This window comes from Protobothrops mucrosquamatus, unplaced genomic scaffold, assembly GCF_001527695.2.
Source record: "Protobothrops mucrosquamatus isolate PMUCROS unplaced genomic scaffold, P.Mucros_1.0 scaffold1931, whole genome shotgun sequence".
Classification (NCBI taxonomy): domain Eukaryota; kingdom Metazoa; phylum Chordata; class Lepidosauria; order Squamata; family Viperidae; genus Protobothrops; species Protobothrops mucrosquamatus.
Genome location: NW_015388052.1, coordinates 166589 through 189617, shown reverse-complemented (window position 1 = coordinate 189617; position 23029 = coordinate 166589). Strand labels below are relative to the sequence as shown.

The 23029-nt window shown below is 43.2% G+C and overlaps 1 protein-coding gene across 1 annotated transcript; it reads left to right on the top strand.

The window, feature by feature from the left end:
• Positions 1–8869: 8869 nt before the first annotated feature.
• Positions 8870–20936, top strand: LOC107294399 (cytochrome P450 2J6-like). Its single transcript, XM_029285609.1, has 8 exons — positions 8870–8936; positions 10173–10307; positions 11181–11341; positions 11725–11901; positions 15071–15218; positions 18001–18188; positions 19362–19518; positions 20767–20936. The coding sequence occupies exons 1-8, from the start codon at positions 8870–8872 to the stop codon at positions 20934–20936; spliced, it is 1203 nt and encodes a 400-aa protein (XP_029141442.1).
• The last annotated feature ends 2093 nt before the right edge of the window (positions 20937–23029 follow it).

Below are 23029 nucleotides of genomic sequence, written 5' to 3'. Positions count from 1 at the left end.
CAGGCTTTACCAAGAGACTCTCTCCAAGGTAACCTTTCTGAATTAACTACTATATTAAATCTGTTAAGTTTGGTGAGTTAAAGGATTCGGGGAGATAATCGTGAATCATTTTTCATTGAAAGGTAATGTTAATAATAATAATAATAATAATAATAATAATAATAATAATAATAATAATAATAATAATAATAATAATAATAATAATGATGCTGATGATGATGATGATGATGATGATGATGATGATGATAAAGTTGGAAGGGGTCTTGGAGGTCATCTAGTCTAGCCTCCTGCTCAGGCAAGAAACCCTATACCATTTCGGACAAATGGCTGTCCAGTCTCTTCTTAAAAACTCCCAGTGTTGGCACATTCACCGCTTCTGGAAGCAGGTTGTTCCACTGGTTAATTGTTCTAACCGTCAGGAAGTTTCTCCTTAGTTCTAGGTTGCTTATCTCCTTGATTAGTTTCCATCCGTTGCTTCTTGTCCTGCCTTCAGGCGCTTTGGAGAATAGCTTGACTCCCTCTTCTTTGTGGCAGCCCCTCCAAATATTGGAACACTGCTATCATGTCACCCCTCGTCCTTCTCTTCATTAAACTAGACACACCATTCCACCCAATGTTCCTTATATGTTTTAGCCTCCAGTCCCCTGATCATCTTTGTTGCTCTTCTCTGCACTCTTTCTAGAGTCTCAGCATCTTTTTTACATCGCGGTGACCAAAACTGGATGCCGTATTCCAAGTGTGGCCTTACCAAGGCCTTGTAAAGTGGTATTAACACTTCACGTGATCTTGATTCTATCCCTCTGTTAATGCAGCCTAGCACTGTGTTGGCCTTTTTGGCAGCTGCAGCCCACTGCTGGCTCATATTTAAGTGATTGTCCACTAGGACTTCGAGATCCCTCTCACAGTTACTACTATTGAGCAAGGTACCCCCTATACTATACCTGTACATTTGTTTTTTCTTGCCTAAATGTAGAACCTTGCTTTTTTCACCATTGAATTTTGTTAGATATGTTGGTTCAAATGATCTGGGCCATCCTCGGGCACATTGCTGCAAACCCTGGGAAGGAATCCCACAAAGACTTCTTGGAGCTCAGTCTTCAAGAAGCAAAAGAGACGGGCAGGGATGCCATCAGACCTGATCTCAGAATTGTTCTTTCAGTTGTACTGGCCAAGCCAGATGTAGGTGTAGGCTAAACAAGCTACAGTTTAGAGCCTCTTAGAGGGGTCTCTCTAAAATTCAGATCTGTTACAGCTTTATTCTAATTTCATATAGGGAAGTCTTCAGAAATGACATTTGACCCTCCTTGATTACAATATACATTTACGCCTTCTGTTTAAGGAGGGTTTTTTTCCATCCACTCAGAGTTCTTAGGCCTCTTGATGGTATTCTTGTCAAGGTCCACTCTTACCCAGTTTTATTCTCTATTAGCACCTGGCAAATAGAGCCTCTACAGCTTCTCAGAGCTTAGGATAGTGGTGGTGAACCTATGGCACATGTGCCAGTGGGGGCACTCAGAGCCCTCTCTGTGGGTATGCGTGCCATTGCCCCAGCCCCACCTCCCTCCACAGCCCCCTCCTCACCAGCAGCCCCCCAGAGGAGAGTCGCCCCTGGGCGTGGCCTGCATGGAGCAGTGCAGCCAAGGACATGGCAGCCAGGCAGTGAGGAGAAGACCCCGCCCTCGCACCACGTTGTGTGCAGATGATGCTGTGGGGCACGGGCAGAGGGCGTTGCATCCATGGCGCTGCTGGGCCGCCTGGGCGATCTGCTGCAGTGGGCCGTGGAGCGGTGGGTGGTCCTGCGGGCAGGTGGGGTGGGGGGCAGTTTTGGGGTACTCAGTCTCTAAAAGGTTTGCCATCACTGGCTTAGGACTTCACCATGTCTAAATCTGGTGTTGTCAACGGGAATCTTTGAGCAGATACTTTCTGATCCTGGTTCTCTATTATTAATTTAATTTCGTATTGAGTTACACAATGGCAATAAAGATATTCTATTATGTCAGATATGGATCTGACATGAATTAACTTCTTCATGCTGAGAATTGCCATTGCTAAATGATGGAGTTGTAAAGCATGATGCCATGTAACCGCATAGCTTAGAACCAGCAATCCTGACAGTCCCCATTGCTATTTTTAAGCAAAGATGATTGCGTCACTGTGTGAGGATCTCACATGAGCCCATTGCTTTTGTTAAGCAAAGATCGTGGCTCATTAAGTGAGGATGTCACATGACCGTAACTTAGGACTTCCTGACAGCTTCCCCTAAGCAAAGTCAATGAGGAAGCCAGCAGGAAATTGCAAGTCCTAGGTGAATCCCAAGCAGGCCAGAGGGCACATGAGTACTATGGAGTGAGATGGGGGCAGAAGGAGATACTGCAGCAGATGCATGTGGGCAGGGGAAGAGGTGAAGTGATGCAAGCACACTACAGGGTATGAGATCCCTGGGAACATGTACTCCATAGCAAGGCTCCTCAGGAGAAAAACTGGTTGAGCGACTTTGTCAAGCACTGGGGAAAATCAGGAGATTCAGGCAGTTCAAATGAGTATAAAGATTTATTGCAAGCTTAAACTCTCTACATCAGGGGTGTCAAACTCAATTTCACTGAGGGCCGCATTAGCATTGCGATCGCCCTTGGGGGGCCGAGTGGGTGTGGCCAGAGTGGGTGCAGCCTACTGGGTGGGCGTGGATGGAGTGGGTGTGGCCTACTGGGTGGGCGTGGTCAGCTCTACATCATTTGTGTCAGGGGAGCCTGTGGGGGCCTGGGCAGGAGTGGGACAGATCTGAGAGTCTCTAGTAGAAGGGGGTGGGACTGGGGCAAGTGCCAAGGCATGGTCCACTGGGGCAAGTGCCAAGATGGCCACCACAAAATTGTACATTGGCTCCTGGCCGGCCTGGGCCAGGGCCAAGGCAGCGGGGGCCGTTCCCTCACTGTTTCCAGGATGGCTTCGTGGGCCACATGAAACCACTTCACGGGCTGCATCCAGCCCCCGGGCCTTGTGTGTGACATGTCTGCACTACATGAATCTGACCAACTGGCTGTTAAGGGAAATGAGTGGGAGATAAGAGAGGCATTGAAGGTGAGATGGACTTAGATCTCTTGCCAGGGTGCAGGGACTCATAACATATGACGCGCTTGACTCCTCCCTTGGGCTCAGCAAATGGCTCACACCATTTCAGTGTCATGAGAGCATGTGATCAGCTTTTGTAACTTTTCCTGCCTGCTTCCCACAAGCAACGTCAATGGAGAAGCTAGCAGGAATGACTGCAAGTCTGTAAGAGCTTCTCCATTGACGTTGCTTGTGGGAAGCAGGCAGGAAAAGTTACAAAAGCTGATCACATGCTCTCATGACACTGAAATGGTGTGAGCCATTTGCCAAGCACCTGGATCGTGATCGTGTGACCATAGGGGTGCTGCAGTGGCTGGAATTTATGAGGATGTCATAAGTACCAGTTGTTCAGTGCTACCTTAACGTTGAATTGTCACTGAATGACTGGATATTAGATGAGGGCTATCTGTATAAGAGAGTAAGCAGGCGCACAATGAGGAATAAACCAACTGTTTGCCTAGTGTAGGGGTGTCAAACTCAATTTTATTGAGGGCCGCATCAGCATTGCAGTTGCCCTCGGAGGGGCAGGGGTGTGTGGCCAGGGTGGGTGCAGCCTATTGGGTGGGCGTGGATGGAGTGGGTGTGGCCTACTGGGTGGGCATGGCCAGCTCTACATCGTTCGTGTCAAGGGTGCCTGTGGGGGCCTGGGCAGGAGTGGGACAGATCTGAGGGTCTCTGGTAAAGGGGGTGGGACCGGGGCAAGTGCCAAGGCATGGTTCATTTCTTCATTGCTCACAAAGGGTGACACCTCCCCAGCATGCACCCAGGGGGAAGGACCAACAAGGCAGGGGCTGGTTCCTTGCTGTTTCTAGACGGCCTTGTGGAGCCAAGACTGAATGCGTTTCAGCATAGATGGCCACAACAAAATTGTACATTGGCTCCCGGCTGGAGGCCCTTCCCTCACTGTTTCCAGGATGGCTTTGCGGGCCACATGAAACCATTTTGCGGGCCGCATCCGGCCCCCGGGCCTTGTGTTTGACATGTCTGGCCTAGTGCTTCTGAGGCTGCCAGTGACTCCACATTCTTCTCGATGTGTTTTCTCCTTTGTGTGCCTGCTTATCTTCTTATAATCTCTCTTTTCCAATGAATTTAAATGAAATATATTTCCCTTCTTGCTAATTATCCCTAGCGCAGGGGTAAACATTCCAAAGGGTGAGGGAGGGAGAAAAAGCAAAAGACAGACATGATCATGTGATTTCCCACTTAGCAAATTACTTAATGACAGAGTTGCCAAACCCAATTGTTGTTGCAAAATGAGGACAACTTGTATTGCACATTTATAACATTTATACAGCCATTATGTTTTTAACTGCTACGCTTGTCTTGGACAAGCACAGCACTATTTTCACACCAGCATTTGGTAAGTTTATTAACACCTATACTAAAAAGCAGAGACATCACCCCGCCAACAAAAGTACGTATAGTCGAGGCCATGGTTTTCCCATTTGCAATGTATGGCTGTGAAAGTTGGACCATAAGAAAGCTGAGCGCCAAAGATTTGAGGCCTTTGAACTATGGTGCTGGAGAAGACTCCTGCGAGTCCCCTGGACTGCAAGGCGATCAAACCGGTCAGTACTAGAGGAGATCAACCCCGACTGCTCTTTAGAAGGCCAGATCCTGAAGTTGAAACTCAAGTACTTTGGCCACCTAATGAGAAGGAAGGACTCACTGGAGAAGAGCTTGATGCTGGGAAAGATTGAGGGCAATAGAAGAAGGGGACGACAGAGAATGAGGTGGCTGGATGGAGTCACTGAAGCAGTAGGCGTGAGCTTAAATCAGTGGTGGCGAACCTATGGCACGCGTGCCAGAGGCAGCACTTGGAGCCCTCTCTGTGGGCACATGTGCCGCCGCTGCCAGCAGTTTGCGCAGGTCCATTAGGCTGCTGCTGCCGCCTGGGGTGGCAGCCGCACCCAGCACAAAGGATGCGAAGCGGCAAGCTAGCGAGCTCGAGTAGAAGTGGTAGAGCATGCCCACACCCAGCAAGCCAAAGGCCACCCCGAGCAGGGAAAGCCGGATCCCCATGGGCGTCATGCCCCCCCAGTCCCAGCTAGGATTGCATGCCTCCCCCCATCTATGCTGGGCCTCCTGCCCACCGCCCCCACAGGGACCCCATGGATCTCCCCCAACCCTGCCCGGCCCCCACAGGTGTCCCCCCCATGAGCAGCATCGAGGTGGCCATGCCTACCCCAGCCACGCCCACCCAGTGGGCCATACCCCCAGGCCCCCCCTGAGGGCACCACAATGCCCTGGCACTTTGCGATAAATAACTGGGTTTTGGGTTGTGGTTTGGGCACTCGGCCTCTAAAAGGTTTGCCATCACTGGCTTAAATGGACTCCAGAAGATGGTAGAGGACAGGAAGGCCTGGAAGAACGTTGTCCATGGGCTCGCGATGGGTCGGACACGACTTCGCAACTAACAACAACATATTAAATTTATCTTTGGCAAAATAATGGCTGCCCTAGCATTTCTCAAGCTGTTGCTAAAACCTCATTCAGAGGAACAGAACGTTCTGATTATCAGAGTAGTTTTTTCCAAAACTGCCTTATATCACTGACGCAGCTATTATGTCAGCCTTAGTGGCTAGAACAAATAATTCAACAGCCTACCCAGATTTGTTATCTTTTTGTCTGCTTGCAACATCTCATTATGCAACATGCCCTAGATAATGTTGCATCATAATATTAAATCAACCCATGTCTCCTTTCATCCCCAAAACTGTATCCCTACAACAATCCTTAACCAGATTATTAAAAGTCGTTTTCTGGGTTTGCACGGGCTATTGAACAATTGACGACCTCAGTGGGTTTGACATTGTTGTTGTTAGTTGCGAAGTCGTGTCCGACCCATTGCGACCCCATGGACAACCTTCCTCCAGGCCTTCCTGTCCTCTACCATCTTCTGGAGTCCATTTAAGCTCACGCCTACTGCTTCAGTGACTCCATCCAGCCACCTCATTCTCAACGCTTCTCTTACACTAGGTCAGGGGTTGGGAACCTTGGCTCTTTTAGGACTTGTGGACTTCAACTCCCAGAATTCCTGAGCCAGCCAATTCTGGGAGTTGAAGTCCACAAGCCACAAAAGAGCCAAGGTTCCCCACCCCTGCACTAGATGATAGCTTCCTAAGACCAATGCTGTTGGGACTGTGTAGCAAGGGGATATTAAAAGGAGACCAGAGTGCAATTTTTACATACTTGAAGGGCTATCATAGGGTTGAAGGTGTGGATGCCTAGCTCCTTGGAGAGAAGCCTGTGACTCTTTCATGCTCCAACACTGGAAGTTTTTAAGAAGAGACTGGACAGCCATTTGTCCGAAATGGTATAGGGCAGTGATGGCGAACCTGTGGCACGCGTGCCAGAGGCGGCACTTAGAGCCCTCTCTGTGGGCACACTTGCCGCCGCCACCAGCTCGCGCAGGTCCATTAGGCCACTGCTGGCACCCAGAGCAGCAACCCCACCCAGCACCAAGGAGGCTAGCAAGCTCGAGCAGAGGTGGTAGAGCACGCCCCCATGCGCTTGCTGGCCTCTGTGTGCGGGGGCTGATGGTATCAGGCAGCAGCCACCCCTGTCTTGCCCCGCAGCAATGGCACCCCCGCCCTACCCCCTGCCTCAGCCCGCAGGACAAGCCTCCTGCCCACCGCCCCATCCACCAGAGACCCCCTGGATCTCCCCCAATCCTGCCAAGCCCCAACAGCCATCCCCCCACGAGCAACATCAAGGTGGCCACACCCACCCCGGCCACGCCCACTCAGTCTGCCATGACCACAGCAGCCACGCCCACCCCGTGGGCCAGGCCCCCCCCATGCAGCCTTGGCACTTTGCGATAAATAAGTGGGTTTTGGATAGCGGTTTGGGCACTCGGTCTCTAAAAGGTTCGCCATCACTGGTATAGGGTTTCCTGCCTGAGCAGGGGGTTGGACTAGATGACCTCCAAGGTCCCTTCCAACTACTACTACTACTACTACTACTACTACTACTACTACTACTACTACTACTACTACTACTTCTTCTTCTTCTTCTTCTTCTTCTTCTTCTTCTTCTTCTTCTTCTTCTTCTTCTTCTTCTTCTTCTTCTTCTTCTTCTTCTTCTTCTTCTTCTTCTTCTTCTTCTTCTTCTTCGTAGTATTAATTATCTTGGCCCTTCTCCTTTTCACTATCTAAGAGTTACATAAACTTGAACGATGGAACTGGAAACGTCCTGTTTGTGCACGTGAGCATTTGTGAGAATCATCTGAGCAACAATCAATGAATTTCTGAAGGTTTATGCAAATCTGTAGACTTCAACTCCCAGGATTCCCTAGCCAACAATGGCTGGCTGAAGAATTCTGGGAGTTGAAGTCCACACATCTTAAATTGGCTGAGATTGTGAAATACTGGTATAGAGACAGGCAAACCCTAGCACCTAACTACCTACATCTTGCCTACATCAGAGTAAAAGCGTGGATGGATTCCAGGGAACAAAGGCATAAAATTAACTTTGTTTATCTCTCCAGCTGCTCTTTGTCTAAAAAGGAACACAAAATAAATCCTTAATGCTACCTACAACTCCATTGCCCCCTTGTGGCCAATAGATCATGGTATGAACAAACTGTTAGGAGAGAGAAGATTAATTATGTGCGTTTTTGAAACTGCCTTCAAGAACTTGTCACTGTAATTAAAATATTTGGTACTTATAGGACAGTGGTGGCGAACCATCGCCCCAGCCCCACCTCCTCCCACCGCCCCCTCCTCACCAGCAGCCCCCCAGAGGAGAGTGGCCCCTGGACATGGCCCTTTGAAGCAGCGCAGCCAAGGACATGGTAGCCGGGCAGCGGGGACAAGACTCTGCCCTTGGCCCCATCGCACGCAGATGATGCTGCGGGGCACGGGCGGAGGGCATGGCTGCCATGGTGCTTCTGGGCTGCCTGAGTGATCTGTGGTGGGCCGTGGAGGTGGTGGGTGGCCCAGTGTGCATAGCAGAGCAGGGACAGGGTGGGTGGCAGGTTTTGGGCACTCGGTCTCTAAAAGCTTCGCCATCACTGTTATAGGATATCTGTAGGTAGGTTGAAAAAGAGTCAACTAAGTAAATTAACTTGCTGAATTTGCTATATGGAATGAACACGGGAAATCCTTTCTTGCATTGTTGAGATTCTAGAAAGAGAGAAGAGAAGAGCAACAAAGGCGATTAAGGGACTGGAGGCTAAAACATATGAAGAACGGCCTCAGGAACTGAGTTTGTCTAGTTTAATGAAAAGGTGGAGTAGGGGCGATGTGATAGCAGTGTTCCAATATCTAAGGCATTGCCACAAACCTATTCTCCAAAGCACCTGAAGGCAGGACAAGAAGCAGTGGATGGAAACTCATCATGGAGAGAAGCAACCTAGAACTAAGGAGGAATTTCCTGACAGTGAGAAAAATTAATCAGTGGAATGACTTGCCTCCAGAAGTTGTGGGTGCTTCAACACTGGAGGATTTTAAGAAAAGACTGGACAACTATTTGTCTGAAATGGTACAGGGTTTCCTGTCTGGGCAGGGGATTGGACTAGAAGATCTCCAAGGTCCCTTCCAACTCTGTTATTCTGTTACATCCTGCAATCTTATTTATTTGTTCTCTAAAACTAAAACTAGGAAAGAACATTCTCATTACTTTCAATTTTTTTTTTGCCATGAACAGAGGTGAGCAGGATTGAAAGTTTCCCAGCAGGAGAAACTGAAAATTTAATTTTTATTTGGAACCCCCCCCCCCATCCAAGAATAACACTTACTTTTTATCTTGATCCATACAGCGGATGAAAGAAGAAAATGACACCTCTAAGACCTCTATGACTCCTTACAGTAGCATAGCCAATGACAATGGTAAGTGTTTATAAAATATGGAAGTATTTGTGCTAGATCTCTCTTTGGAAACATTAGTTCAGTGTTTCCGATCTGGAAGATGTGTGGACTTCAACTCCCAGAATTCCACAGCCAGCATGATGCTGCCTGGGAAATTCTGGGAGTTGAAGTCCACCCATCTTCTAGTGGCCAAGGCAAGGAGAGAAGCAACCTAGAACTAAGGAGAAACTTCCTGACAGTTAGAACAATTAACCAGTGGAACAACCTGCCTCCAGAAGCGGTGAATGCTCCAACACTGGAGGTTTTTAAGAAGAGACTGGACAGCCATTTGTCCGAAATGGTATAGGTTTCCTGCCTGAGCAGGGGGTTGGACTAGATGACCTCCAAGGTCGCTTCCAACTTTACTATTATTATTATTATTATTATTATTATTAAATGCTGCTGGTTGGGAATTCTGGGAGTTGAAGTCCACCTGTTTTCCAGTAGCCAAGGCTAAGACTGATCTAGAGCCAACAGAATGAGTTAACTGAATATAGGATTAACTTCTATGGGATACAAATAAATAGATGAATTAGACCAGAGGTCTTGAAACTTGGCCCTTTTATGACTTGTGGACTTCAACTCCTAGAATTCCTCAGCCAGCGTGCCTGGCTGAGGAATTCTGGGAGTTGAAGTCCACAAGTCATAAAAGGGCCAATTTTGAAGACCCCTGAATTAGACCTTCCCACAGACATCAGTTCTTTCTCTTTGTAACTTTTAGGAGCTTCAAATTAATGACTTCTCTCTTGGTCGGAGGGGCTTATTGGATACAGTTTGTGTGTTGGCAGCCAGTCTGTATTAGGGACTCTACCACTGAGTTCTATAATGAAAATTCTTATTTTCAGACACTCTATATTTCCATCTCTTTTCCTTGGAGTATTAGGCTGAACAGCTCCACTGCATACTGGAGATGGGGCTCACATTGCTCATTCGTTTTGCTAATGCAAAATACAAGGGAAAAACACACACAAATGTAAGACAGAAAATTTGTGAGAAAATGTAACCGACAGACTCTTTTGTCCTGTATATGAACTACCTTTTTTGGGGGGGGGGGCGGTGTTGAGAGAATAATAAATTTGAATAATAATAATAATAATAATAATAATAATAATAATAATAATAATAATAATATATTGCATTATTTTTTTCCTATGATTTATTTATTTTGCTCTCAGTCGTTGCTTTACTTCTTGTACTTCTTAATCTGGTATTTTTTAGGTGGGGATATCTGGAAGCAGCAAAGAGAAATTGGGCAGCTAATTTTATTGAAGGGCGAGAAAGAAAAGAAAACAGTGGAGAGCCAGGTTGAAGAGGAAGGCCCTCGGCTGGTGGAGACTTTTGCCCGTGTAAATGGTACGTAGCACTAGGAGTTTACATCGGCTGTTATTTTGCTCTGCTCAAGTGTTCATGGAGTCTCTGCATGCTTTGAAATACAATTTGGCATCTTTTTGGTTATATTCTAATATAACAATTGTTACCGGTATAACAAAGCACCTGGTCTACCCAAATATGGGACGGAGCAATCTACTATTGCTTTCGCCTTTCAGCCCCAATCTAGGAGCTTTTACAGGCAGACGCTACTGTGACAAACTATTTCTGTGTTAAATTTTAGATTTTTGCTGACAAAGAATTAAAGGGAGACTAGTATAGCTATTTCGAGCTATATTAGCCGATGAGAGCTAAATAGCTTGAAATAGCTATACTAGTCTCCCTTTAATTCTTTGTCAGCAAAAATCTAAAATTTAACACACCCACACATATAAATTGGTCGATTCCACCATAAATTCCAAGCAGATAGAGAGGTAATCCTCAACTTAAGACCACAATCAAGTCCTAAAGTTCCCTCGCTAAACAAGAAATTTGTTAAGTGAGTTTTGCCCCATTTTATGACCTTCCTGGCCACAGTTGTTAAGTTACTAATACAGTTGTTGAATGAATCTGGCTTCCCCATTGATTTAGCTTCTCAGAAGGTCGCAAAAGGTGATCACACGGCCTCAAGATATTGCGACCGTCATAAATATATGAAACCAGTTGCCAAGTGTCTGAATTTTGATCACGTGACCATGGGGGATGCTGCAACGGTCGCAAATGTGAAAAATGGTCAGAAATCACTTTTTTCCCAGTGCCGTTGTAACTTCGAATGGTCCCTAAACAAACGGTTGTAATTCGAGGATTACCTATATTAAGAAGAAAGCAGAAAATATTTGTCCATCACTTCATTTGTAGGGCAGCCGTTTGACCCTTTGAACGCCATCACCGCTTCCCTTTGCAAAATGGTCTGGACTGTGAGTTTTGGCAACCGATCCCCTCTTGAAGACAAAGACAGCCAACAAGTGACGGACGCCCTTGAATCTGCTGTAAAATCTGGAGGGAGCTTTGCTTATGTTGTAAGTTATTCTTTGCTTTATTACTGAGACAGACCCAAAGCTTTTTGAGAGCCATTGTGATGATGACCTTAGGTGAGGGTGAAAAGAATTGTAATCTCATCTTCTCCCAAGTAGAGTTTGTGATTGGAGTAGACCGAGACAAGATCAGCCATTCTTCTGGGAGTTTTCAAGAAGAGACTGGACCACCCCTTTGTCTGGAATGGTATAGGGTTGGACTAGATAGGGAACAAAGTTATTACAGAATCTGGTAGTCTTGCTGGAAATACTTCGGAACCTCCTCCCAGAGGGAAGCAACAGAAACAGACCATGAATTGGGCGTGTGGGTTGAGCCCAGGCTTGGGATCCTTGATAGTGACTTTACTTTGCTTATGTTTTCTCTATAGTTACATAAAGAGTTCTCGTGGCTCATGAAATATTTCCCAGGGCCACACAAAAATGCCCTGTCTAGCAAGGAGCTGGTGCTTTCCTTTATAAAGAAGGCAATGCAGAAACATAAAGAAGCACAGGCAGTGAAGGAGCCACAGGATTTCACTGATTTCTATCTGTTACAAATGGAGAAAGTAAGTACCAGTTTCTTAATATGACACAATAGTGGTGTTCCAGTATCTTAGGGGTTGCCACAAAGAGGTGGGAGGCTAAAGCATATAAGGAATGGTTGCTGGAATTGGGTATGTCTAGTTGAATGAAGAGAAGGATTAGGGATGACATGATAGCAGCGTTCCAATATCTAAGGGGCTGCCACAAAGAAGAGGGTGTCAAGCTATTCTCCAAAGTGCCTGAAGGCAGGACAAGAAGCAACGGATGGAAACTAATCAAGGAGAGAAGCAACCTAGAACTAAGGAGAAATTTCCTGACAGTGAGAACAATTAACCAGTGGAACAGCTTGCCTCCAGAAATCATGGGTGCTTCATCAGTGGAGGTCTTTAAGAAGAGACTGGACAGCCACTGCTTGAGCAGGAGCTTGGATTAGAAGACCTCCAAGGTCCCATCCAACTCTGTTATTCTGTTATTCTTATTTTCTTACTCCTAGTTTTTTTTAAAAGCCAAGAAGTTATTTTTGGAACTCTTGCTTGTTGCATTTTTCCTCGTTTCTCTTTGCCATTACAACGGAAGATTATTCACAAATAAACACGGGTTGGAAATACTTGGGAAAAGAATCAAAAATTGTGGATACCTCTGAATGGCATTGAAGAACATGAGTTGTGAATACCACTGAACGACCAGGAAGTTTAAATAATAGCTAGTTGGTACTGGGATTTTATTTGTGTAGAATCAAAGAGTTGGAAGGAGCTATTGATTTACACTCCTTGCTCAGCGCAAGAATCCAAATCAGAGTATTTGTAGCATGGCTCTCCAGACTCTTTGCAAATGTATCCGGCACTGTCTTGAAGAATCATAGAATAATCAGATTACAAAAGGAGATGGTCATTTCTCATGTTCATTTGGTTCTGGGCTATTTATAAGTGAAAATTTGAGACTGAATGTCAGTGAAGATTCTGAGTTGAAAAGAACTTTGAAGCTTAAATGCTTTAGTCCATTAAAATGATATGCTCTTTTCATCAAAATCTACTATACAACCAATGATTTGCCCTCGGTAGAGATTTGAGTGTCTTCACACTGGGGGGATAAAGCAGCTTCTAACTGGCAAAACAGAATAAAATATGGAGATAAGAACAAAGATCCTAAATTATTCTAATTGGTCAAGCCTGATTTATTGCAAAAATCATATTTGCCCTTGTAGTTATAGGGGAACGGGGCTTATTCCAACTTTATCTTTTGGGGTGAGATAAAGATAAGTTGTCAGCTGGGCACCACCAATAGATGAAGAACATGTGAAATTCTACTCCACTGCAACATCCCTGGTTTTTACTCCTAGTGGAATTGCAAGATGTTATTGTGACTTCTTAAAAGTTCTTGAAGGGACATTCAGATATCACCCCACAAGGGGCATAAACATAGGATCGATAGATTTCTGAATGGAACAATGAAGAGAAAGAATGGTGGATGTAAGTTCAGTGTCTCCATCAGTCTGCTACCTTGAACATCTTTGCATTTATTCATAAGCAAGGCTTACAATGATGAGAAATAAAGGATTTACTCACGCTGCTTTTTAAGGTCTGTGTGTCAAGTCTGCTAACATTGTCACTGTGTTTTTCACCTTGCCACCACCATATTTCCTAAAATTTGATGTGATTGAGTTAAGACAGTGCTTGTGAACCTTGTGAGGTAGTCCAGACAGGAAACACAACTGGAAGAACTAATTCTACTTTTATATTATAAGATTGTTGTAACAGAATCTTTCAAATCTGAAAGTATGTTTTTCTTCCCTTGCTTTTCCAGTCCAGGGAACTATTTTTATTTATTTATTTATTTATCAAATTTATACCCCGCCCTTCTCCTGACGGACTCAGGGCGGCTTACAGCAAGTTAAAAACAGACAATAATACAAAATACTAAGTTTAAAATGTAACTAAAATGAAATATTAATTTTGGCCGTTTCTTTTTAAAATTTTTGTTAAAACCAAATTAAAAATANGGAACTCACACATGTCATACAATCCGCCTTGCCTACCCTACAAGGTTCCATCCAAAAAAGGTGCAGAAACTTCGTTCTGGGCATTCTATGACAAAAAAAGCTCTGGTCCTGTAGCCAAAACAATATGGACTTGGAGGAAAGGGAAGAAAAGGCAGAAGTCATACTAGCTTGTTTTGCTTTTGTTAATTGCGAAGTCGTGTCTGACCCATCACGACCCCATGGACAACGTTCCTCCAGGCATTCCTGTCCTCTACCATCTTCTGGAGTCCATTTAAGCTCACGCCTACTGCTTCAGTGACTCCATCCAGCCACCTCATTCTCTGTCGTCCCCTTCTTCTCTTGCCCTCCATCTTTCCCAGCATGAGGCTCTTCTCCAGGGAGTCCTTCCTTCTCATGAGATGGCCAAAGTACTTGAGTTTCAATTTCAGGATCTGGCCTTCTAAAGAGCAGTCGGGGTTGATCTCCTCTAGGACTGACCGGTTTGATCGCCTTGCAGTCCAGGGGACTCGCAGGATTCTTCTCCAGCACCATAGTTCAAAGGCCTCCATTCTTTGTCACTCAGCCTTTCTTATGGTCCAACTTTCACAGCCATACATTGCAACTGGGAAAACCATGGCCTTGACTATACGCACTTTTGTTGGTTTAAAGATGCCAATACAAAATTAGTCAATTCTCTCATTTTGGTTCACCTCACTGCATCACTGTCACAATGGGTGTTGAAGCCCATGGCAAAAACTGTGTTGGAACAAGGGGAGGGGAGACGCTTCTTTAACACCAGTGCAGTTTTAAAGGCATTCACAAAAATAGGGCATAAATGGGAGGTTGTCGGGGAGGTATAAGATGGGAAGGGTCCTTAAAACAGGATCTGAGAAATGTTTTGCTAAACCCCCAAAATGTTTGCAAAGATCATCGTTCCAACAGAAGATAAAATCTCTATAGCTCAGAGCTGAACTGTGGAGTCCTTGGTGCTCTTTGGGTTTGATTGTTGGCTTGATGATGTTTCGTGATGTTACCTAATGACATTTCATAATGAAATGTCTGCAGCCAAAAAACCAAGCTCAGAGACACCAAAGATCACAGTACATTTCTAGTGAATGTATCATCTTGTAAAATAGGGAGCCACACAGACAATATGACAAAGTTTGGAAGACCGGGCAATAACTTTTAAATAACATTTCCCCCCCTTTTGTCACAAACAGAACAAAGGTGGCCAGAATTCTGCCTATAATGAAGAGAACCTGGCTGAATGCATTTTCAACTTCCTTATCTCGGGTGCAGAATCAACTGCAATCACTCTGCAGTGGGCACTGCTGCTGATGGCATCTCATCCAGATGTTCAAGGTGAGAGGGGGAGGAGAGTCAGTGGGAAGAAGATTAGGATTGATCCCAGGTAGATCAGAGGGGGGAGGGTTTTCATTTTAACATAGCATCCAAGGGTGGTGGAACCTCTCCCTCCTAAATAATTAAGAGGGACGTCGTTGCTCTAAATCAGGGGTAGTCAACCTTGGCTCTTTTATGACTCATGGATTTCAACTCCCAGAATTCCTGAGCCAGCGTGGGGGAATTATGGCCCCTTCATGACTCGTGGACTTCAACTCCCAGAATTCCTGAGCCAGCATGGGGGAACTATGGCCCCTTCATGACTCGTGGACTTCAACTCCCAGAATTCCTGAGCCAGCATGGGGGAACTATGGCCCCTTCATGACTCGTGGACTTCAACTCCCAGAATTCCTGAGCCAGCATGGCTCAGCTTGAAAACTTCTCCCTTTCCCCTCAGCGTGGCTGGCTGAGGAATTCTGGGAGTTGAAGTCCACAAGTCATAAAAGAGCCAAGGTTGACTACCCCTGCTCTAAATAGTGCTTGAGCTGTGTTTGGCAGTCTAAATGTCTCAGGAAATTGTAGTAAGTGAAAATGTATAATTGCTCCCAGCAGCATTCTTGGGAGGGAGGAGTGGCATTTGATGAGAAAATGATTATTCTGGTAGCTTCCGAAGAGTTGTTCCTGGGGCAATTTTACAAAGATGAATATTAGGCACAGACAAGCTGCAACTTGGAGGAATGGTTTAGCTTTTTTCGTTGTCTAATGAGCAGAAGAAATAGTAAATATAGTCTTGGCTATCTCCTTGCACATAATTCCCCACCACCCTAAATGATGTCATTTTCACTCACCTCTTAAAAGAACAGAAATTCTTTACCAACTTTGGGGGGGGGCGTTTATCTGATGGGAGAGGGTTTGATTAATGTTAATAATTCCTTCTGTTCTCATTTTTCTTCTGAGGTACTTGTAGCTCCACAGAATGGGAGCTCAGTGTTGCTTTCACAAAAAAAACATTAATTCTTTTTCTGGGTTTGAACAATAAAGCCAGCTCTATCTTAGCTTATTGGACTGGATTCACATAATAGATTAGGACCAAACCAAAACCATTGACTTGTTGAAGAGAGACTGGCAGAATCAGGGGAAGAGTCAAATAGGGAATTAGTTTAGAGTCTCTATATAGGGGGAAGTCCAATCCCTCTTGAGTGCCTTTGAATCTTATTTAGTTTTATCCAGAAGCAAATTGTTAGTCTGAAAAGGTGCTGGTCCATTGGTTTGAGCAAGAAAGCCTAAAATGAACTCTTCACATATGGACCTGTTTATTTACACCTGACACTACTCAGGTTAATATCAACTAACTTTGGTAGATTACATATGTAAGTAGCTGCATATTGTATGAACACAGACTAAACCAGGGGTAGGCAACCTTGGCTCTTTTATGACTCGTGGACTTCAACTCCCAGAATTCCTGAGCCAGCCATGCTGAGGGGAAAGGGAGAGGTTTCCAAGCTGAGCCATGCTGGCTCAGGAATTCTGGGAGTTGAAGTCCAAGAGTCATAAAAGCAGGGCTTTTTTTGTCATAGAATGCTCAGAACGGAGTTCCGTCACCTTTTTTGGATGGAACCTTGTAGGGTAGGCAAGGCGGGTTGTATGACGTGTGTTGTAAGACGTTAAGACAAAGACACAGGCATGTCTTGAGCAGAGGTTTGAAACTGCAAGACACAGCTTGACAAACTCTGAGTTTATTGCTTCTTATATACTTGTTACATACACCAGCTTAACCATTAGATGCTGACAAAGGTTTCTTCATTGGAAAAGGTCTTCATGTAAGCAACTATTTTCTAGTAACACATTACATGGCCAAAGGCCAGGTAAGAACAAACACAGGGAGATGAAAGCAGAAGGAACTAACAAAGACAGGAAGAGATAGGAAGAAACTTAAGCATATTATCTGTTTAGGTAGGTGAGGCATTAAGTCAAAAGGGTATGACCTTCTGGCTGCTTCATTGGGACAAAGGGTATCAAAAGGTTATGAGGTTTGTGGGGGGGAAAGCACGGCAGTTTGCTGCGCATGCATTTTTCCCCACAGTGTGTGAGTTCCGGCACCTTTTTTTTTTTTTTTTTACAAAAAAAGCACTGCGTAAAAGAGCCAAGGTTGCCTACCCCTGGGCTAAACCAAGGGCTCCAGGGGGTGTCTCGAGCTGCTTTCAGACTCACTAGCCAGACCAGACTGGAAACATAAACAGATAAACTAATTCAACTTTATTGTAAAGCTACATTAACAGAATCTTGCAAGTCTGATGTCTCAGGTCTTCTTCCATCTCCTTTACAGCTTGAGAAACAAGAGAGGGTGATTTCTGAGTTTCTTGCTCCACCCACTATCCAGCTGCAGGCTATCCCCTCCCTTATTTGATCATTTCCTAGGCAGCATCTCTTCAACCTGTCTCGCAAGGTCTTTTCCATATATCATCACACTTCCTTCCAGATAGGCTGTAAAGAATTTTCCATGGACATATTGGCTTTAAAAAATAGTGGGAGCTGTGTGACTATCCATCTGGGAAAGATTAGCCTGAGAAATTCTGGTTTTGGCATCATGTAGCAACAAACATTGGCATATGGTATAGGACCCAAAAGACCCAGATTCACCTTCACTGACTTTTGCTCTGTGATATTCTTTCAGTCCAACCTTCATAGGGTTGTTGTTATGGGGATAAAACCTAACCATGGCTGCCTTACTTTACAAATGTGGCATAGCAACACGCATTTCCCAATGTAAAATGTTTTCCCCCCCCTTTCATTTTTTTTTCAGATAAAGTCCATAAGGAGATAGAAAAGGTTTTGGGTTCTTCAAATGCAGTTGGCCATCAAGATTGGAAGAAATTACCTTATACCAGCGCTGTGATTTACGAGATTCAGCGAACCAAACATGCCTTCTTATTCAGAATTATCAAACAATGTGCAAAGAATGTGAATATCTTTGGTTTTCTTGCTCCCAAGGTATAGAAGAGTGATGATATAGCAATGAGTGAATGAGTGGCTGAATAAATGAATGAATCAATGGCTCCTATGTATTCTGCCTATGGCTCTGTAGTGGTCCTTCCCCAAGATCCAGTAGGCCCCTATCTTCCTAGCCTTCTTGAAGGCCTTGAAAAAATGGCTCTTTCCACAAACACTGAGGTAGGGCAAGCAAAATTGAACACTGAAGGGTGGAAGAGTGTTTGTCTTAGGGATGCTTGGAGTTTTTGTTATAACTGTATGGGTTTTTGATCTTTAATTTACAAGATTATGGCATGCGAAATGGGTGACTATATAGATATTTTAAATAAGTAACAATTCATAGCCCTTGAGCAGCGCAGTGACTTAGAAGTGAAGATGCTCGCCTCCCACTTGGAAGGTTAAGAGTTCAGTCCTAGGCAGTGGCAGATGTTTCTCTATCAGGGTGCAAAGAGAAAATATCTACTGCAAACTTTGTGTAAGGCATCAGGAAGGCCATCCAGCCAGTAAACGCTCAACTCCATTCAGTTGCCCCGACTCCACACTGAATATAGGGATTAAAGGGTGGTAAAAAGAAAAAAAAATCATAGCCTTATTGCATCAGTAATGAGATTCATGTCAAGAAGAAACAGTGATATGTTTCAAAGACTTTCTAAAATAGAAATAATAACCCAATAGTAACTCAAACCTCATGAATACAAATTCCTGAACAGATATTGATTATTTCTTTCCATAAAATCTTAGAGTTGTAAAGTACCTTACTCCAACTGTAGACATCTAATCTAAGACCCTCTTAGTACAGCATTCATTGAAGCATCTCAGATGACCCCCTGAGACTTCCAGTGAAGCTGTACTGAAATTTCCATGTAGCTTCCTGTTCTTTTCAACAGTGGCTTCCTACAGCTCATGGGTTTTATGATGTTTAAAAAAATACCCAGGAACAGTATATTACTTTATTCATGTCCAGAATGAGTTTTTGTTATCTCTGTTTCATAAGAGGCACACAAATTGATTTAAGTTAAGATGTGCCACAGAAATACACTATGATTAGTTCCAAATTTTTATGTTTGTACATACTGTGTGAAAAGTGCTCAGAAACTGGTGAAAGTGAGGAAGGAATTTGAAACGGGATAGTTTGGATGCATTGAGTCAACTTTTTTTTAAAATTATTTTCAGGGAACTTTTATTAACCCAGATCTGAATTCAGTATTACTTGATCCCGAACGATGGGAGACACCTGAAAAATTCAACCCAAGTCATTTTTTGGACAAGGATGGACAATTTGTTGACAAAAAACAATATCAACTCCTTGCTGGTGGTAAATATAAAAGTGGTTTATTATCATATAGATGGTGTGATTTTTATTTTAAATAGGAAAGTTGTGTTTTGTTTTGAAAGACAAAAGGCACATTTAGTCCATGTAGTAGGAACTGGAGATCAATTGTCAGTCCATAACTTATCTGTTTCTTATACAGAAGTTGCATTTTTTTCAACATTCTATAACTTGGCTAGTGAAAGAACAATTTTTTGTGTAGTGCAAAAATAGGGATATGACAAGATTCATTAATCATACTAAATTATTTTTCACTGAATGAATCATAGTCTAATTGGCTAGATTTTCCCAACACACTATAGATATATAACTTACAAATCATTCTTCATATGAATTAATACTATGCACGGTAAGCTGGAATTAAATTTCTACCATTATATCCTAGAAGTGCATGAAAACTGGGCTGCAGAAGTGCTAGTTTAATAATCAAAACATATGATAATTATTGACAACATTTTGCTTTGGATTTGAATTTGGATTTTTGAATTGGCTGTTTTTACAATACTTTTAACAGGCACATTGAGACATAATGGCTACATTTGTATGAAGTGTGAAACTTGGTTAATGTAAATTTAGGTTACTGATTTTAGTATGTTAGGTGAATTCAGATGGTTGATTTAATTTATAGTTCAATGTACAGGTGGTCCTTGACTTACAACCATTCATTTAGAGAATATTCAAAAAAAGTGAGCTATGATCACTCCTTGGCATGTATTTACAACAATTGCAATGTCTTGGGGTCATGTGACTGCTACCTGCGAACTTCCCAGCCAGTTTTCGACAAGCAAAGTCAATGGAGGAAGCTAAATTCATTTAATGACCATGTGCAGTGACTTGCTTAACAGTCATGGCCAAAAAGTTTGTAAAATTAAGGCATGGCTCATTTAACAATCACCTTGCTTGGCAATGGAAATTCTGCTCCCAATTGCGTTTGTAAGTCAAGGACTATCTGTATTGTGTGAAGTTATGCAATAGATCAATTCAAGAATAAGCTTAAGCATATTGGGAGAATGAAGATGGTCTTCATATATTAAGAAAAAATTACTTATGACATGTCACAGCCAGTTCTTGGAGCAGTGCCAGGCGAGATGATAAAAGAGGAGGCAGAGAAGATGGTTAGGAAGGTACTTTAGTATATTGTAACTTCAAATACCTTCCTTTCTCAATGTTATCGTTAATTATTGTTTCATGATTATTTTGTAATTACACTTCCCATTTCCTCCACAGAGTCAGATGGGTCTTTAGCAGATAAATTATCAAGAGCTGAGCTCTTTATCTTCTTTATAAACCTGCTCAAGGCATTCGTCTTCCAGTTACCAAAAGGAGAGAAAAAAACCAGTGAAAAACCTAAAATTGGGTTGACAACATATCCTCATTCTTACGAAATCTGTGCTGTTCCTCACCGCAAGACATCATAAATTCTAATTATGAATAGCGCACTCCGATTTTACAATAAATTTATCCCTTTGTGAAGTCCATCTTGACCTGCCCAATTCAGTCTTGAGTAGAAATTCACAAAACTTGAATCACCTCTTTGATGGATTGGATTGCTGGGTCTGTGATGATTGTCTGACAAATTCTTCCTTGTTTGATATTACTAATTTAATGTACAATATTGGTTCCTTCCAATGCATAACATTTTTTGATTATGTGCCATGAGGTCATTTTTATCTCTAGTGACTGCATAGATAGATTTTCTCCATGATAATGTATCCCTAATCTGTTCCTTCAGGCCTCTGTTTGTACATTCATTACATTGTAATACATAACATTGAATTTTCTCTTTTTTTGTGTCTTTGAAAAAATCTTCATGGAGTTTATTAAATAAATGTAGCATTCAGGACAGGTACATTCTGTTTTGCAAGTTGATTAAAAGGTCACTTTGTGCTTTACGTGCTGAGGACAATCTATTATTCAGAAAATGTCTACAACACACACACCTCAATGCAAAAAATGCAATAAAAACAATAACTAGAGTTGCAGTACTTCAGAAATAATTCAGAAAAGGCATCTTCAGGGATGAGGAAAGGGGAAACACTGTTTTGTTTTTAAACACAATGGATTTGTTGAAATTCATCATTATGTATTTGGTGTTGTGGTGCCAACTACCAGTTTGTAAATAAATAAATAAATAAAAATAAGCCATGCTGAGGAAAATGGGGATGGCAGCTGCTGAGAAAATGGGGGCTCTCCCTCACTCAGAAAGAAGGCCAAACAAATGACCTGGAAAGACCCCTCCCCGACATTTTCTTCAGTTTAAATAGAAAAAAGAAAAGAAGAAAAGACTGGCTCGCTATCCATCATTTATGAAGAAAGACAGAAAAACTCCACAGAAGTGGAAATAAAAGGCCCACAGAGATAGAGACAGCTGTAAATGTTCTGGAAATAGAATATGAAGTATGGGGAAAGAGCACAAAAACCAAAATAGAAAAAAGGAAAGAATCATTGTAATGCTTCTGAGGAAACATGTTAAAAACAGGATATCTAATACAACACAGAGAACTAGTTTCAGGTAGAGATTAAGATGCTGGCTGAGAAACCAGGAGGCTGTGAGTTCTAGTTCCGCTTTAGCCATGAAAACCAACTAGGTGACTTTGGGCCAGTCCCTCTCTTAGCCCAATTTACCTCATAGGGTTGTTGTTGTTGTGGGGAAAATAGAAGGAGGACGGAGGATACAGTATCACAGTCGCCTTGAATTATTTATAAAAAACAACAAAGCCGTGATTATTTTAAAAAAATCTAAAACTAAAAATAAAACTAAAACTAAAAATAGGGGGACGCAACAATATAAATCTAGAGGAAAATGTAAATAAGCATTATATTTGGCCCTGGGGGAAGAGTTGAATAGATTTTGTCAGTTTTATATGAGCCCAGAAATAAGGTATAAATACAGGTCTGTAAAATGAAGAGAAGCATACCACTTTATTTCTAATAAAAGGAATCTTTTGTATAATAAAACAGAAAGAGACAAAAGGAAAAAGAGATGGTGTGAGGTCTCATTGGGTCTGGGGTCAATCCAGTCATTTTTTTACCACAGGGATGGCAAATATAGCAGTTGCTCTCCCAATACTCCAGAAGACAGGCTTAAGATACAGGAGGATCTGGACAGACTTGAACACTGGGCACTATCTAACAAAATGAAATTCAATGGTGAAAAAAGCAAGGTTCTACATTTAGGCAAGAAAAACCAAATGCACAAGTACAGCATAGGTGGCATCTTGCTCAATAGTAGTAACTGTGAGAGGGACCTCGGAGTCCTAGTGGACAATCACCTAAATATGAGCCAGCCGTGTGCTGCAGCTGCCAAAAAATCCAACACAGTGCTAGGCTGCATTAACAGAGGGATAGAATCAAGATCACGTGAAGTGTTAATACCACTTTACAATGCCTTGGTAAGGCCACACTTGGAATACTGCATCCAGTTTTGGTCACCGCGATGTAAAAAAGATGTTGAGACTCTAGAAAGAGTACAGAGAAGAGCAACAAAGATGATTAGGGGACTGGAGGCTAA